General features: G+C 41.7%; 1 protein-coding gene across 1 annotated transcript in view; it reads right to left on the bottom strand.

The window, feature by feature from the left end:
* Positions 1–1,306: 1,306 nt before the first annotated feature.
* LOC132151460 (histone deacetylase 4-like) overlaps positions 1,307–16,771 on the bottom strand; it is a 68,670-nt gene continuing 53,205 nt past the window's right edge. Inside the window, exons 10-26 of the mRNA XM_059559555.1 lie at positions 16,234–16,424; positions 15,801–15,990; positions 11,044–11,223; positions 9,813–9,999; positions 9,463–9,596; positions 5,489–5,591; positions 5,192–5,238; positions 4,990–5,097; positions 4,849–4,904; positions 4,682–4,769; positions 4,475–4,594; positions 4,299–4,396; positions 2,719–2,837; positions 2,489–2,622; positions 2,293–2,377; positions 1,867–2,002; positions 1,307–1,784 (exon numbers count right to left, since the gene is read on the bottom strand). Of these exons, the coding sequence (XP_059415538.1) occupies positions 1,745–1,784; positions 1,867–2,002; positions 2,293–2,377; positions 2,489–2,622; positions 2,719–2,837; positions 4,299–4,396; positions 4,475–4,594; positions 4,682–4,769; positions 4,849–4,904; positions 4,990–5,097; positions 5,192–5,238; positions 5,489–5,591; positions 9,463–9,596; positions 9,813–9,999; positions 11,044–11,223; positions 15,801–15,990; positions 16,234–16,424 (2,016 nt within the window). The 3' untranslated portion in view covers positions 1,307–1,744. The remainder of the gene's footprint in view (positions 1,785–1,866; positions 2,003–2,292; positions 2,378–2,488; positions 2,623–2,718; positions 2,838–4,298; positions 4,397–4,474; positions 4,595–4,681; positions 4,770–4,848; positions 4,905–4,989; positions 5,098–5,191; positions 5,239–5,488; positions 5,592–9,462; positions 9,597–9,812; positions 10,000–11,043; positions 11,224–15,800; positions 15,991–16,233; positions 16,425–16,771) is intronic.

Below are 16,771 nucleotides of genomic sequence, written 5' to 3'. Positions count from 1 at the left end.
TATATATATATATATATATATATATATATATATATATATATATATATATATATATAATCAATAAAAATAAGCGAAAGCAACCATTTGTGAACATTGTCACAGCTTTATTTAGTTTGGATTCTTAAATGGAGGTTGACATTCACTTGTGTTGTAGAACATGCTCCGTATGTCTTCACACTGAACGTGTTGCAGGTGATGAACTAAATGTATATTTTTGTTTGTTTCTCCTTGTACAACTTATCCTTGTAATAAAAACAAAACAAAATAAGGTTTAGTATATTTAAGACCAGTGTGTGCTACTCACAGAATGTTCCATGCAAGCACACAGAACAGTGATTTCCTTTTATATACAAATATACTCTGAACAAACCGTGGAAGTACACAATCAATCATTGTGATTGAAAACACACAAATATGTCTGTGTTCATGTAGCTCAAAGTACATGACACCAAATGTAAAGCAAATAATGGAAATAAAATCCACTAGCACAAATAATAATTAGCAAAGTCAAGTGAAAAGTACAAATATCTGAAATTTCAGGTAATAAAAAATGGAATGAAGTAAAACTGTACAAAACATAAATAATTACTAAAACCTAAAAAATGATCAGTATCTGAAATAAACTGAGCAAGTTGATGAGTTGTAAAGAGGTGAAACTGTTGTTGAGAGATGAGGCTCGTTTACGGTTCGTTGGAGAAGGCAGATAAAATGATTTCACATGCATATCTCGTATTTACCGATCCCGCCTCATGCTTCGGGGCTTCAACATTATCAAGTTGCAACTTTGTTTTTACAAGGTTTGTTTGGTTCAAGAGGGACACAAGCTGATTTGGTACGTAGTCGTCTCTTGTCCAGTTCTTTTTCCCATGATAAATCCAGTGGAAATCATTTCCCATCCGCTGTGGTCTCGTAATCCGTGTCAAACACTGCACTTTTCAAAACATGGTTAGAAAAAGATGCAAACTCAAGCTTTGATCAGTCCTTCTGGTCTTCGGTTCGGTTCGGTCCGGGTGTCTTGTAGTTCTTTCCTGTAATGCACATGCCAGTCAATGAACTGCTGAAGAACCAAGGCCTGCCTTCAGCTGCGTTTCATGTAGCTACAGTGTGTGACGTCGAGACACTGTTAAGCATCACAGGAAGTTCAGGAAGGCACAAAAAAACAAACCAAAGTCAGTCATCGCTAGACAATGTGTGTTTAGGACTAATGCATGAATGCTGTCCAAGTAAACATGCTGAAAAGGTTTTCTCTTCTCTAAAGTCAGCCCACTGGAATTATGGGTAACGTGTTTATGACATCACTGAATTCATTGGTGAATCTCAACAAAGGCACTCTGTCTTTGAGAAACACCTGTAAAGCGTCACAGCGCCCCGCTGTGGTCACGTCTTGTAGTGTTTATGGTGGTGAAATGTGTCTAGTGTCTTTCTAAACAAACAGCAGTTTCTAGAGACTGCAGAGGGTTTGTTGGGCCCTGCTTCTCCTCTGTCAGAACGATCTGCCGGCTGACGTCTGCGACGAGGTGTGCGCATCGAGCCAATGGGACAGAAATCTCCAAAAACAAACATCTCAAGTGACTTCAGCTTGAACGCGTTGCATTGGGGCCACAGTGCTAGCGGGCTACAGCGCTAACGTGGCGGTTAGCCTTTGTGCCCTGACGTCTCTCTCTGCTCAGCGAGGATCTCCGTCAGACGAGACCAAGTCAAACTGACACAGAGACCCAGAAGAGCTCTGGCTAAACTCTCGTCCCTACATCGGTGGCTCCTCTTCCATGGGCTCATCCTCCGTCCTGAGCAGAAACACAACAAAGACGGTCATAAGACAGAAACAAAGGACAGCTGGAAGGAAGAAAGCAGAGAAAGAGACTGTACCTTTTCTCCAATGCTGCGACAGATAAAGAAGCCATCGCTGACACGGTCTCGTTCTCCTCAGAGTCGCCTCTCTGAGCTTCCAGCAGAGACAAACCTGCGCTGGACGCCACCCGCTGGACACAGCTCCAGTACTGACCTGAACACAGAGAACCGGACACACAATCAACACCTTCAGCTCCAGCGCCAGATCAGCATGGCTTTGAGTCCCAGGTTCTGAGAACATGTTCAGCGCATCTCCACTGCAGGGCAAACACTTCTGGATCATGGGGTCTGTTTATAACATAAGAAATCTTTACACAGAGAAGAGGTCAGTATGTGCCTAACACACTAGCCTCTAGCGCCGTACAGACGTCCACTGATGAACTGAACCTGGAGCATTCAGGGGTCAGGGATTTCATTCTTCTTGAAAAGACCTGAACAACTCACTGTGATTTTCTAGGACTTTCTCTATGGAGCGCACAGCGTTTTCATTGGGTCTCTGCTTCAGGACGTCTGCTGAAAGTGGCTCTAGCTGTTCAACACACACACAAACACATGCAATCAAAGTCACAAATCTATCTGTAACTAGGTGCCTTGTGTAAATGAAAACTTACAACGCAAAGGATGATGGGAACTCGTTTACCTCTATCCCCAGCAGCGCTGAGACGCAGGCCTCGGAGGCGTCACATATTGCCCTGAGGTCATGACCTCCCTCCAGCGCCAGCACCACTCGACCCCCCGCTAACCCCATCAGCTGTTTAGTCAGGTGACCCAAACCTGTCACAAAACCATGTTGGTGGCTTTTACCGAAACAATCCAAACAACAAATACAACCAGACAGAAGTGAGTTCACAGTAAAGAGGTGGAGCTTACATCTGGAGGTGAGTTTATATCCTCCCAATGGAGGAGGATGTCCTTCCACCGCGTCAAACCCTGCGGACACCAGCACCAGATCTGGAGCAAACTCACTCGCGATCGGCATCACCACCGTCCTGTGAGGTCAAGCATTCACATTATCAACTAAACGGGACTGCAGGATATTTATGGGACAAACTAGACATTGTCTCCCCCCCACCCCCCAAAGTATATTGTATAAAAATTGTGTTTTTACATAAAAATGATTAGCCATTTACATGCTAAACTACACACAGATGACAAATAGAAAACACTACTATCTTGTCTTTTCTTCAGTGTGCAGTGGAGTTTGTCACAACACTCACATGTACAAGTGCAAACACACACTGTATATACAGTACAACTTTAGAGTTACTGAACCGGACTGAATCCTCCCTGAACTGAGCAGTGCTGTAGAACTACAGCAGAATGAGTCTGATCCTCGTATGTGGAGGACTCCATTAGCTGGATTTTATTGTTTGTGATTTGACATGATCCAGGATTGCTTGGTTCTTCGAAGCTCATCCTGGAGTTGTTGTCATAGCAACAGGTCCACTAGCTATCTCCCGAAACAGGATTAGTTTCTCGTTTTAAGTGAAGTTGACACTGAAAGTCTGTCCCAGCCACTGCTACTTTCTTACAAGAGCACTATACCAACCATGAAAATATTGTATTGATTTATTAATCTTAGTTAATGTTAATTTCAACATTTACTAGTGAATTATTAAAATCAAAAGTTGAGCTTGTTAACATTGGTTAATGCACTGTGAACGAACAGTGAACGACAACAAATTAACAAATACTGTAATAAATGAACTGTTCATGTTACGTGATGTACTTTAAGATGAACTAATAGAACCTTATTGTAAAGTGTTTAAAATATTTTGAAAATAATGAAAATGTTGCGTAATCTATAATAACAGACATGGCCAATTTTATTGATTTGTTTTATTGCAGTCAGACACATGACGTACAGTTCGTCAGAGCCGTGCATTCACTGAAGCTTTTATACATCACAGGATCACTTTTATAAATAGTCAGTTATGTTTTAAGGGATTTAAAAACTTTAATGCAGTCACATATAGAAAATCCCTTTCATAATCAATGAATCTCTTTTTTTCTGCATAAGAACTTTTGTCTAATTTTGCTCATTACAGTTTGATGTCATTATGTTGATCTCTTGCTGCCAGCCAATCACAGCACTGCTCTTTCTGATGAACATGTCGACTCGGAGTAAACTGCAGATATATTAACCCAATCTGGAAACTTGTTTGAAGAACTGAATTAGCCAGAGCTATCAGGATTAAAAGATCTGCCATCTATCAAATCATCTCAGATGTATTCAGCGAGGTACGAAGAACACAGGATGTATTGTATAAAGCATTATAGAAATAAAGGTGACTTGACTTGTATGCATATCCAGTGTAAGAACTGTACATAGAAATGCAATGTTACATTTTTTTATAGTGCTTTACATTCACAAACAGCTGACCTTCGATGAACAGATCTGATGAAGTGAAGAGAACTGATGATAAATGTGTTTGATGAGACTCTTTTACCTGAAGGCAGCGAGGTATTCTGCGTCTCCCATTGGTGGATCCAGACCTCCAGTAAACGCCATGTTGACATTGAAACTGACCCCCGGCCCACTGCCCACCTGTTCAGAGGAAGTGCTGCTCGAGTAAGGAACAAATCTAACCTCCCACAATCCACTTCACCTGTATCATCGTATTACCTCTTCAGGAGCGCCGCTGCCCGGGAAGAAATTACCATCGTCGTATCGATGAAGTGAGATGTACAGAACTCTGGGATCGTCGTAGAACGCTTGTTGTGTTCCGTTGCCATGATGAACGTCCTGAATGTGGTGTAAGGAAAATGATCAAATCTTAAACAAAGAAAAGAAAATACAGAAGTGCCAAATAATTCTTTAAAAAAAACTCACCCAATCAACAATCAGAATTTTGCCAACATTGAGTCTTTGCTGTAGGAGTTTAGCTGCTATGGCAACAGAGTTAAAATAACAGAAGCCCCTGTGATTGGACGAGAGCAGCAGTGTTACAGGAGTGAAGGAAGAAAGCACAGAAGGACAAACACAGAGACGCGTCTCACATGGGTGTGCTCTCCTCTGCGTGGTGTCCCGGCGGCCGGACCACAGCGAAACCGTTCTGCATTGGGGAGAGACACACCGTTCTACGTCAATCAAATAATACAGACACGCATAAAGAGAGAAAGACGATGGCAGATGGTGACCTTCAGCTCTCCTGATGCCACTTTGAAGACGAGTTCGACCACAGAACCGACGGCCAGACGCGCTGCGCTCGACGAGTGAACTTCATTCCACACCGTGTCACTGTCCACCTTCACAGACAAGGAAGAAACCAGAAACCTTCATTACAATGCTGCTCAAACGAGAAAGAGATTGTTGAGACACGCTTCAATTCATTCTACTGACCCCAATGCCGCCACACGGCAGCCTGACAAACATGGAGATGACAGAACCTGAGCCAGACAGAGAGAAAAACACTTATCAGAGATGCTTCGACACTACAGAGTCTGTGTCTGTCTGTGTAATGCAGGGCCGTCCGGCTAAATTTAGCTCCAACCCCAATGAAACACACCTAAACCAGCTAATCATGGTCTAACTGGTATACTAGAATCTTCCAGGCCAGTGTTTTGGAGCTGGTTGGAGCTAAACTCTGCTGGTCTCCAGGATGGAGCTTGGACAGCCGTGGAGTAAATGATGACTTACTGTCCAGTTTCTGCCGTAGTGGGTTGGTTCCATACAACATGACATGAGCTTCAGAATGAACCGTCTGCAGTTCCTCTAATGTGGCTTTTCTCCCACGGATACACTGAAAATACAGGACAGAGAGATTGACTAGAGCACGAGAGCGCCCCCTGCTGACATCAGGAGAGGTGAACTGCAGCTCAGTGCCTGAAGAAAATAAAACAACAACAGAGTCCAGAACCAGCACTCAGCAGAGAAACACAGCTCTGAGACTAGGAAGTGCAACACGATGCACCATTTGAATCAAACTTTAAGGATGAAAATCTTAAACTCACTGGGTGACCCAGAGAAAAAAAAGTTTTTGAACAACTATCTATATACAAATTGACCAACAGAAGATTTTTCCTGAACTTTGTGGACAATTCCTCGCATTAAAATAGCAAAACAAATTTGCAATCTATCTGTAAAAATCTGGATGTTTTTGTTTCAGTGACACACAGAGATTGATTCAGCTCATGCATCAAGCTGTTCTTCAGAAAAGGAAAAATAACTCCAATATTACAGAAGAAAAAACAATAGAATTATTTATTTTTAAGGAAAATGACGGCCATTGAGAAATATTCTTGGCCAGTAAATTTCACCATTGGCAGGTGTGACCAAAGATTACTCCTGGACCCTTCCAGTCCCGAACAGCAGTGTTAGTGTTACAGCAGTGTTAGGCCCAGTCCCAATTCTACCCCTAAGCCCTTCCTCATTCCCCTACCCCTCCGTTTCGCGCATTCACGTGAAGGGATAGGGGCGTCTCGATTCTCTTTTGGTTGGAGGGGTAGGGGAAGGGCCAGATAGCCCTTCAAGCGAAGATTTTTCAGGACCACACTTCAGACGAAGGGGTATGAATTATCTCGGAAACATGGCAGCTACAGCGAACAAAAAAACACATAAATGTAAGCTTTTCTGGCATAAATAAAGATTTTAACGAAAAGTAATCATTTGTTTTATGTTACATTCAATTGTGAGTTCATATTAACGGTCATGTTACTCAAAGAAATGTTAGAAAAAATCGCTAATATTTGCTAAGGTCATAACATTACAGACTGCAGGATAGTGCCACAGCATATGTCTGATCAGGGCGATAACTGCCTTAGACTAATCCCCCCAATAATTAGAAATCGCTAAACCATTTTCTCAAATATTGCCTATTCGAGAGAGAGAGAGAGAGAGAGAGAGAGAGAGAAAGAGAAATGGAAGTTGCGTGTATTCGCGTCTGTGCGTTTACCTTTTTTAGTGTGAGTTAACTTAAAAACAGCGATTGTATCCTCTCGTCGCTGTAAAAAAGTAATGTAGCGATTCAGTATTTAAACTGTATTTTATAAAAGTCATGGGGCAGCGTTGACAAGTTTATTTTCTCCTGGATGTGTGAGCTGCACGATTTCCGATATGTGTGTGTGTCAGTAAGCAGGGCATTAATACAGAATGATAATTAAAGGCTCTAATGCACACCAGTGTGTATTGTAAGAGCTAGACGACGAATGATGGCGTGTGACGTCATGGTAGTGGTGTCCCAATCCTTAGGGGAATATCTTCTCCCCTACCCCTTGACACTCTGTTTCAAGGGACAAGGGGAAGGGGTAGGCGGAGGGGTAGGGGTAGGGGAAGGGGTATAAAATAGAATTGGGATTGGGCCTTAGTGTTGATGAAACGTGTTAGTGTTACAGCAGTGTTAGTGTAACAGCAGTGTTAGTGTAACAGCAGAGTTAGTGTAACAGCAGTGTTACTGTTACAGCAGTGTTAGTGTAACTGTTACAGCAGTGTTAGTGTTACAGCAGTGTTAGTGTTACAGCAGTGTTAGTGTTACAGCAGTGTTAGTGTTAAGCAGTGTTGGTGTTACAGCAGTGTTAGTGTTACAGCAGTGTTAGTGTTGATGAAAAGTGTTAGTGTTACAGCAGTGTTAGTGTTACAGCAGTGTTAGTGTTACAGCAGTGTTAGTGTTACAGCAGTGTTAGTGTTACAGCAGAGTTAGTGTTACAGCAGTGTTAGTGTTACAGCAGAGTTAGTGTTACAGCAGTGTAACAGCAGTGTTAGTGTTAAGCAGTGTTAGTGTTACAGCAGTGTTAGTGTTAAGCAGTGTTAGTGTTACAGCAGAGTTAGTTACAGCAGTGTTAGTGTTACAGCAGTGTAACAGCAGTGTTAGTGTTACAGCAATGTTAGTGTTAAGCAGTGTTAGTGTTACAGCAGTGTTAGTGTTACAGCAGTGTAACAGCAGTGTTAGTGTTACAGTAGTGTTAGTGTTACAGCAGTGTTAGTGTTAAGCAGTGTTAGTGTTACAGCAGTGTTAGTGTTGATGAAACGTGTTAGTGTTACAGCAGTGGTTACAGCAGTGTAACAGCAGTGTTAGTGTTACAGCAGTGTTAGTGTTACAGCAGTGTTAGTGTAACAGCAGTGTAACAGCAGAGTTAGTGTTACAGCAGTGTTAGTGTTGATGAAACATGTTAGTGTTACAGCAGTGTTAGTGTTACAGCAGTGGTTACAGCAGTGTAACAGCAGAGTTAGTGTTACAGCAGTGAAAGTGAAAGTGAAGTGACATTCAGCCAAGTATGGTGACCCATACTCAGAATTTGTGCTCTGCATTTAACCCATCCGAGATGCACACACACAGAGCAGTGAACACACACACACACTGTGAGCACACACCCGGAGCAGTGGGCAGCCATTTATGCTGCGGCGCCCGGGGAGCAGTTGGGGGTTCGATGCCTTGCTCAAGGGCACCTAAGCCGTGGTATTGAAGGTGGAGAGAGAACTGTACATGTACTCCCCCCACCCACAATTCCTACCAGCCCGGGACTCGAACTCACAACCTTTCGATTGGGAGCCCGACTCTCTAACCATTAGGCCACGACTTTCCACTAACAGTGTTAGTGTTGATGAAACGTGTTAGTGTTACAGCAGAGTTAGTGTTACAGCAGAGTTAGTGTTACAGCAGAGTTAGTGTTACAGCAGAGTTAGTGTTACAGCAGTGTTAGTGTTACAGCAGTGTTAGTGTTACACCAGTGTTAGTGTTACACCAGTGTTAGTGTTACACCAGTGTTAGTGTTGATGAAACGTGTTAGCGTTACAGCAGTGTTAGCGTTACAGCAGTGTAAGCGTTACAGCAGTGTTAGTGTTACAGCAGTGTTAGTGTTACAGCAGAGTTAGTGTTACAGCAGAGTTAGTGTTGATGAAACGTGTTAGTGTTACAGCAGTGTTACAGCAGTGTTAGTGTTACAGCAGTGTAAGTGTTACAGCAGTGTAAGTGTTACAGCAGTGTTACAGCAGTGTTAGCGTTACAGCAGTGTTAGCGTTACAGCAGTGTTAGCGTTACAGCAGTGTTAGCGTTACAGCAGTGTTAGTGTTACAGCAGTGTAACAGCAGTGTTAGTGTTACAGCAGTGTTAGTGTTACAGCAGTGTTAGTGTTACAGCAGAGTTAGTGTTACAGCAGAGTTAGTGTTGATGAAACGTGTTAGTGTTACAGCAGTGTTAGTGTTACAGCAGTGTTAGTGTTACAGCAGTGTAAGCGTTACAGCAGTGTTAGTGTTACAGCAGTGTTAGTGTTACAGCAGTGTAACAGCAGTGTTAGTGTTACAGCAGAGTTAGTGTTACAGCAGAGTTAGTGTTAATGAAACGTGTTAGTGTTACAGCAGTGTTAGTGTTACAGCAGTGTTACAGCAGTGTTAGTGTTACAGCAGAGTTAGTGTTACAGCAGAGTTAGTGTTGATGAAACGTGTTAGTGTTACAGCAGTGTTAGTGTTACAGCAGTGTTAGTGTTACAGCAGTGTTACAGCAGTGTAAGTGTTACAGCAGTGTTACAGCAGTGTTAGCGTTACAGCAGTGTTAGCGTTACAGCAGTGTTAGCGTTACATCGTTACAGCAGTGTTAGCGTTACAGCAGTGTTAGCAGTGTTAGCGTTACAGCAGTGTTAGCGTTACAGCAGTGTTAGTGTTGATGAGACGTGTCCCACCTCACACTGGCTGCGCAGGCCTGTCTCCTGCAGCCGAGACCAGATGCTCTGGATGCGTCCGGCGTGTTCGGGGTGTGTGTTGGTGTTTCCACACATGCACTGGTGCTTCTGCATGAGAGAGTCATACACCAGACCTAGAGAAAAATACACAAGGCACATGCAGAAACATGAACTGGAGCGCTCCTCCTTATGAATTCTGTTTCACTGCCTTTAACTATCATTTTGCATTATTGACACACTGTTTTCCTAATGAATGTTGTTCAGTTGCTTTGACGCAATGTATTTTGTTTAAAGCGCTATATAAATAAAGGTGACTTGACTTGACGTCACAGAGGACAGGTGCGATGTACCTGTGGTAAATTGAGGTTTGGAAGGCTGTTCCTGTGGACTGATGAAGGAGGCAGACGCAGGAGATGACTGGGCTCTGGACAGAGGACGGTGTCCTGGGAAACTGACCGATGCACCGGCCGCCTCCATCGACGCCTGGTAGTTTCTGAGCTGATGGATCCTCTGCTGCTCCAGAAGAAGGGCCTGCTGCTCACACACACACACACACACACACTTGCATTTGTGGTTTGTTGGGACTCTCCATAGGTGTAATGGTTTCTATACTGTACAAACTGTATTTTCTACGCCAACCCTTAAAACTATTGCCAATTTTTTAATTTCATAAAACACTGTTTTTAATGTTTTTTTTTGTTTTTTTTTAAAGCCTTTTGCTTTACAGGGACACAGAAACCTCTTCGCAATGTTTCATGATTGGGTCCTTAATGTAAAGACAATTTAATGGGTACTCTTTTTTTTTTTTTTTTTTTTTATTATTATTTTAGAATGTTTTACATTAGTGTTAAATGTCCAGATGTCGTTGTTGTTAGCAGTATCAGGTTCTCAGTAACTTCTGATCAGCTTCCAGCACCGAAGGGAGACACAGCGGAGAGATTTCAGCACGGAGGATGAAAACCAGACTCAACGACTGAGTAAAGACGTTTCTTTATCTGAAGGCATTCTCTTGTGATTAAATGTTGTTTGGTTAATTAAGTGTTAGCACTGTTACAGTTGTTAGTCTGCACCAGCTTTCTTGTACTATAAATGGTGTTAATTAATCAGTGGGTTTTAAAGTTACCATCAGTACCAGCTTGAATCAGAAGAGAATGCCTTCAGATAAAAAAAATCTCTCTGCTGTGTCTCCCTTCGGTGCTGGAAGCTGCTTTAATGCCTGATCAGAAGTTACTGAGAACCTGATACTGCTAACAACAACAACAACAACAACAACATCTGGACATTTAACACTTATATAAAATGTTACAGATTGATCTGAATAAACAGGGTTTGTGCCAGTTTGCTGTATCAGACAGTAGGCTATGTATTTTGTGTGAACAAACTGAAAGGGGTCCGCTCATGTGTGACTATTTGCTAAAAAAAAAGATTCAATGATCCATAAATACTCATCATCATTCCTAAATGTTTGAAGGAAATTAATTTATGAATTTTGTTTTGTAATATATTATTTTTGAGGCTGATCTGGCTCTGTAACAACACCCACAAGAGGGCGACACAAACAGCAAACCCAGCATCTCTCACCTGTTTGAAGAGCTCTTGTTCTTCCTGTCCCTGCTCCTCTGTGAGATCAGGGACTTCCTGTTTGATGTGGAGGCTCATGGGAAGGGTTTCCGTCTGTGTGGCATCCTGCTGCTCTCGGAGCTCTTCCTCCGTCTCTTCTGGGTGACTCTGGTGCTGCCGCTCACAGGGTTTACTCAACATCTAACACAGACAGAAAACACATCATTGTTTCAGGGTACGGCTGGGTGGTATATCGAGTTAGTACGATATAATGATATATTCCTTATAACTAATATGGTATGAAGCAAAACAGTTTAAATCGATATACTGTAGTTTGATACGAGTGCATCTGAGAAGCGGTGGACGAGACGGAGTGAGCGGCTGCGGGTGAGTGAGTCCATAATCCATTTTTGTTCTAAACTTGAGACATGCTTTATATTAAGGGCTTTAAAATAACTGGTAAGATATAGCATAAAAATACACAGATATATTTTTTGGCCATATCGCCCAGCCCAGAACATGTTATAATTCCCTGGGAATCAAACCCATGACCTTGGCGTTGTTATCACCATACTCTACTATTAACCATTTTCCACTTTATCCACTATGCTTTCTTGAACCATACTGAGATGTTTGACTCATTTAGACAGACAAAACAGCTGCTCTTCATTCAGGACTGGAGCGACTCGTGAATGGACTCGCTTTGGTTCAAGCTAGAGCAACTGGGACTCAATACATTAACTACATTTAATTTGATGCTTTTATTCAAAGTGAGCTGCAGTGCACTCAAGGTGCCAAAGCCAAGCTGAAGCACCATCATCACAGTTACTGTCTGTAGCGAGGTGGCCAGGAGGCAGAGAACATTATTGACGTCAGAGCCTCCTTTGTTGCCTAATCTTTATCTTTTCTTCCAAACAAGCGTTTCTTTTTTCCTTCCTTCTGAATGTGAGGAACTCCAGACTCAGAGTGAGCAGCTTCCAGCCGGAGTCCATTTGATGTTCAGTGGTGTGTTTAAATACACAGACATTTAGAGAAGACAATCACACTCCAGTACCTGTACTCCACACACAAGAAGAGTTAAGCCTCAAACCTAATTATATGCCCCAGATTCAGCTGATCCAGTTCTTTAGGCTTATTTGAGAACTACATGTGTGTGTTGAAGCAGGAAATAAACTGCAGGGCGACTGTCTTAGAGCATCACTGAACAAGCCTGTTTTGCTGATATGAAACCTTGACCTCAGATTGACCTCATCTGGCCATGTCTCATGTTCGACGGGACTCGAAACTCAGCCCAGATCTTCAGCTGTCAACATACCATCATGTGCTGGTGAGATATCTGCTTCCTTGGAGCATTCACCATTAACCACATGAACGTAACCGCAGCAAACAGAAGCGCAGGGATGATATTAATCATATCCACCTGAGATATATCTCTGCTACAGCTAATTATTACAATTATTACAAAAAAAATTTCCAAACCAAGTTAAGATTAACAATTTAATTGAGGTTCAACAAATAAAAAACAGAAGCAATATGGATAAACAAATGATAAAGCTTGGCTTATTGAATATCAGATCCCTTTCTATGAAAACACTTTTTGTAAATAATATGATCACTGATCATAATATAGATGTGCTCTGTTTGACAGAAACCTGGCTAAAACCTGATGATTACATTATTTTAAATGAGTCCACCCCCCAAGATTACTGTTATAAACATGAGCCGCGTCTAAAAGGCAAAGGGGGAGGTGTTGCTTCAATTTATAACAACGTTTTCAGGATTTCTCAGAGAGCAGGCTACAAGTATAACTCGTTTGAAGTAATGGTGCTTCATATAACATTATCCAAAGAAACAAATGTTAATGATAAATCCCCTGTTATGTTTGTACTGGCTACTGTATACAGGCCACCAGGGCACCATACAGACTTTATTAAAGAGTTTGGTGAGTTAGTTCTGGCTGCAGATAAAGTTTTAATAGTTGGTGATTTTAATATCCATGTTGATAATGAAAACGATGCATTGGGATCAGCATTTATAGACATTCTGAACTCTATTGGTGTTAGACAACACGTTTCAGGACCTACTCATTGTCGAAATCATACTCTAGATTTAATACTGTCACATGGAATTGATGTTGATGGTGTTGAAATTATTCAGCCAAGTGATGATATCTCAGATCATTATTTAGTTTTGTGCAAACTTCATATAGCCAAAATTGTAAATTCTACTTCTTGTTACAAGTATGGAAGAACCATCACTTCTACCACAAAAGACTGCTTTTTAAGTTATCTTCCTGATGTATCCAAATTCCTTAGCATATCCAAAACCTCAGAACAACTTGATGATGTAACAGAAACTATGGACTCTCTCTTTTCTAGCACTTTAAATAAAGTTGCTCCTTTACGCTTAAGGAAGGTTAAGGAAAACAGTTTGACACCATGGTATAATGAGCATACTCGCACCCTAAAGAGAGCAGCCCGAAAAATGGAGCGCATCTGGAGGAAAACAAAACTAGAGGTATTTCGTATTGCTTGGCGGGAAAGTAACCTATCCTACAGAAAAGCATTAAAAACTGCTAGATCCGATTACTTTTCTTCTCTTTTAGAAGAAAACAAACATAACCCCAGGTATTTATTCAATACAGTGGCTAAATTAACGAAAAATAAAGCCTCAACAAGTGTTGACATTTCCCAACACCACAGCAGTAATGACTTTATGAACTACTTTACTTCTAAAATCGATACTATTAGAGATAAAATTGCAACCATTCAGCCGTCAGCTACAGTATCACATCAGACAGTGCACTATAGACCCCCTGAGGAACAGTTCCACTCATTCTCTACTATAGGAGAGGAAGAATTGTATAAACTTGTTAAATCATCTAAACCAACAACATGTATGTTAGACCCTATACCATCTAAGCTCCTAAAAGAGGTGCTTCCAGAAGTCATAGATCCTCTTCTGACTATTATTAATTCCTCATTGTCATTAGGATATGTCCCCAAAACCTTCAAACTGGCTGTTATTAAGCCTCTCATCAAAAAACCACAACTTGACCCCAAAGAACTAGTTAATTATAGACCAATCTCAAATCTCTCTTTTCTGTCCAAGATACTAGAAAAGGTGGTATCCTCACAATTATATTCCTTCTTAGAGAAAAATGGTATATGTGAGGATTTCCAGTCAGGATTTAGACCGTATCATAGTACTGAGACTGCTCTTCTTAGAGTTACAAATGATCTGCTCTTATCATCTGATCGTGGGGGTATCTCTCTATTAGTTTTATTGGATCTTAGTGCTGCGTTTGACACAATTGACCACAACATTCTTTTGCATAGACTTGAACACTTTGTTGGCATCAATGGAAGTGCATTAGCATGGTTTAAATCGTACTTATATGACCGCCATCAGTTCGTAGCAGTGAATGAAGATGTATCCTATCGATCACAAGTGCAGTATGGAGTACCTCAAGGCTCAGTACTAGGGCCACTACTCTTCACGCTTTATATGTTACCCTTGGGAGATATCATCAGGAAACATGGTGTTAGCTTTCACTGTTATGCTGATGATACTCAGCTCTATATTTCTTCGCAGCCCGGTGAAACACACCAATTTGAAAAACTAATGGATTGCATAGTCGATATAAAAAGCTGCATGACGAGTAATTTCTTACTGCTAAATTCTGAAAAAACAGAGGTGTTAATTATAGGACCTAAAAACTCTGCTTGTAATAACCTAGAACACTGTCTAGCATTTGTAAAACTACATTTTTCCATCTCAAAAATATATCTAAATTACGGCCTATGCTCTCAATGTCAAATGCAGAAATGTTAATCCATGCATTTATGACCTCAAGGTTAGATTATTGTAATGCTTTATTGGGTGGTTGTTCTGCACGCTTAGTAAACAAACTACAGCTAGTCCAAAATGCAGCAGCAAGAGTTCTTACTAGAACCAGGAAGTATGACCATATTAGCCCGGTCCTGTCAACACTGCACTGGCTCCCTATCAAACATCATATAGATTTTAAAATATTAAAATATATTTAAAATAATCAACTGCGGGCGGCAGATCATTTTCCTATTTGGCGCCTAAACTCTGGAATAACCTACCTAACATTGTTCGGGAGGCAGACACACTCTTGCAGTTTAAATCTAGATTAAAGACCCATCTCTTTAACCTGGCTTAAACATAACATACTAATATGCTTTTATTATCCAAATCCGTTAAAGGATTTTTAGGCTGCATTAATTAGGTAAACCAGAACCGGAAACACTTCCCATAACACCCTATGTACTTGCTACATCATTAGAAGAATGGCACAGGAAACAGATGACTCTTCTGCACAATCTGACTTTGCTGCAGCCTGGAATTGAACTACTGGTTTCGTCTGGTCAGAGGAGAACTGGCCCCCAACTGAGCCTGGTTTCTCCCAAGGTTTTTTTCTCCATTCTGTCACCGATGGAGTTTCGGTTCCTTGCCGCTGTCGCCTCTGGCTTGCTTAGTTGGGGACACTTCATCTACAGCGATATCGTTGACTTGATTGCAAATAAATGCACAGACACTATTTAACTGAACAGAGATGACATCACTGAATCCAATGATGAACTGCCTTTAACTGTCATTTTGCATTATTGACACTGTTTTCCTAATGAATTTTGTTCAGTTGCTTTGACGCAATGTATTTTGTTTAAAGCGCTATATAAATAAAGGTGACTTGACTTGACAATCGTTCCATCTGTCATGGCTGGGATAGGGTGAGAGGACTGATGTCTGACCTTGTTGATGTGGAGCTGCTGGAAGTGCTGCTTGTGTTTCTCCAGGAACTGCTGGTGCTGTTGTTGGACCACGAGCTGCTGAAGCGCCTGTCCACTCTGGGGCAGAGGAGCCGACTGTGTTCGGCCCAGCGTCCGGTGCTGACCCAGCTTCTGCAGTGACCCCGCTCCCACCCCTGCAACACACACACTCCTCATGAACACCAACTCCCAACACTGATCGAACTAACCGAGGGACCCCTGACTCGCCGCACTTGTGCGCTGTTATGGACAGAGGATTGTTCACACATTTCAAGGTTTATGTAATGCTTTGACAGCGGCCCTGGGAAACGCTGCGCAATCGGACCAGTAGCTATTAGCCAAATAAAAAATGTTTGTAATGGCCTGCACATGGTTACTAAACCAGGACAGAATCTCAAAGAACTCCGAGCTCTACTCGCCTGTGGCCAAAGGACTCGGTGGGGCTGATTGCTCCAGAAGGACCATGTGCTGCAGCAATGCACTGTGGGAGTTTGCAGTGTCCGAATTGCCAAGAAATGATGGCAGGTGAGAGGTGACCAGGAACGGAGAGCTTATGGGTAAACCGGTCACAGACAAACATTCACTGTCCAGCTGGGTAGATGTCACCTGGTTGAAGAAACAACAACAAAAAACTGAGCCTTTTCCAAAGCATCACATGACAAAGCAAAAGGAAGATGATTGCTGACTAAACGCAATCAAACAGTCCAGAGCCTCTAACTGTGTCAAATACAGGTCGATTAAGATCAGTACGGAATTAACTGTGAATGGTACAGTGTTACAATGTAATTACTATGTTTATGTTCCAGTATAAATATCTCAACATCCTTTAAAAACAAATTTAATTAAAAAACAAAACTAACTAAAACAGAATTTCATAAAATCTGTCTTGAATTAAGAGCATTTATTTAACCCCTTGTAGAAACTGTTGTAAGAGCACAAGCTTGGTGAGATCT

Source organism: Carassius carassius, chromosome 10 (assembly GCF_963082965.1).
Source record: "Carassius carassius chromosome 10, fCarCar2.1, whole genome shotgun sequence".
NCBI lineage: Eukaryota > Metazoa > Chordata > Actinopteri > Cypriniformes > Cyprinidae > Carassius > Carassius carassius.
Note: the sequence above shows the minus strand (reverse complement) of the source record. Positions and strands in the feature narration are given on the sequence as shown.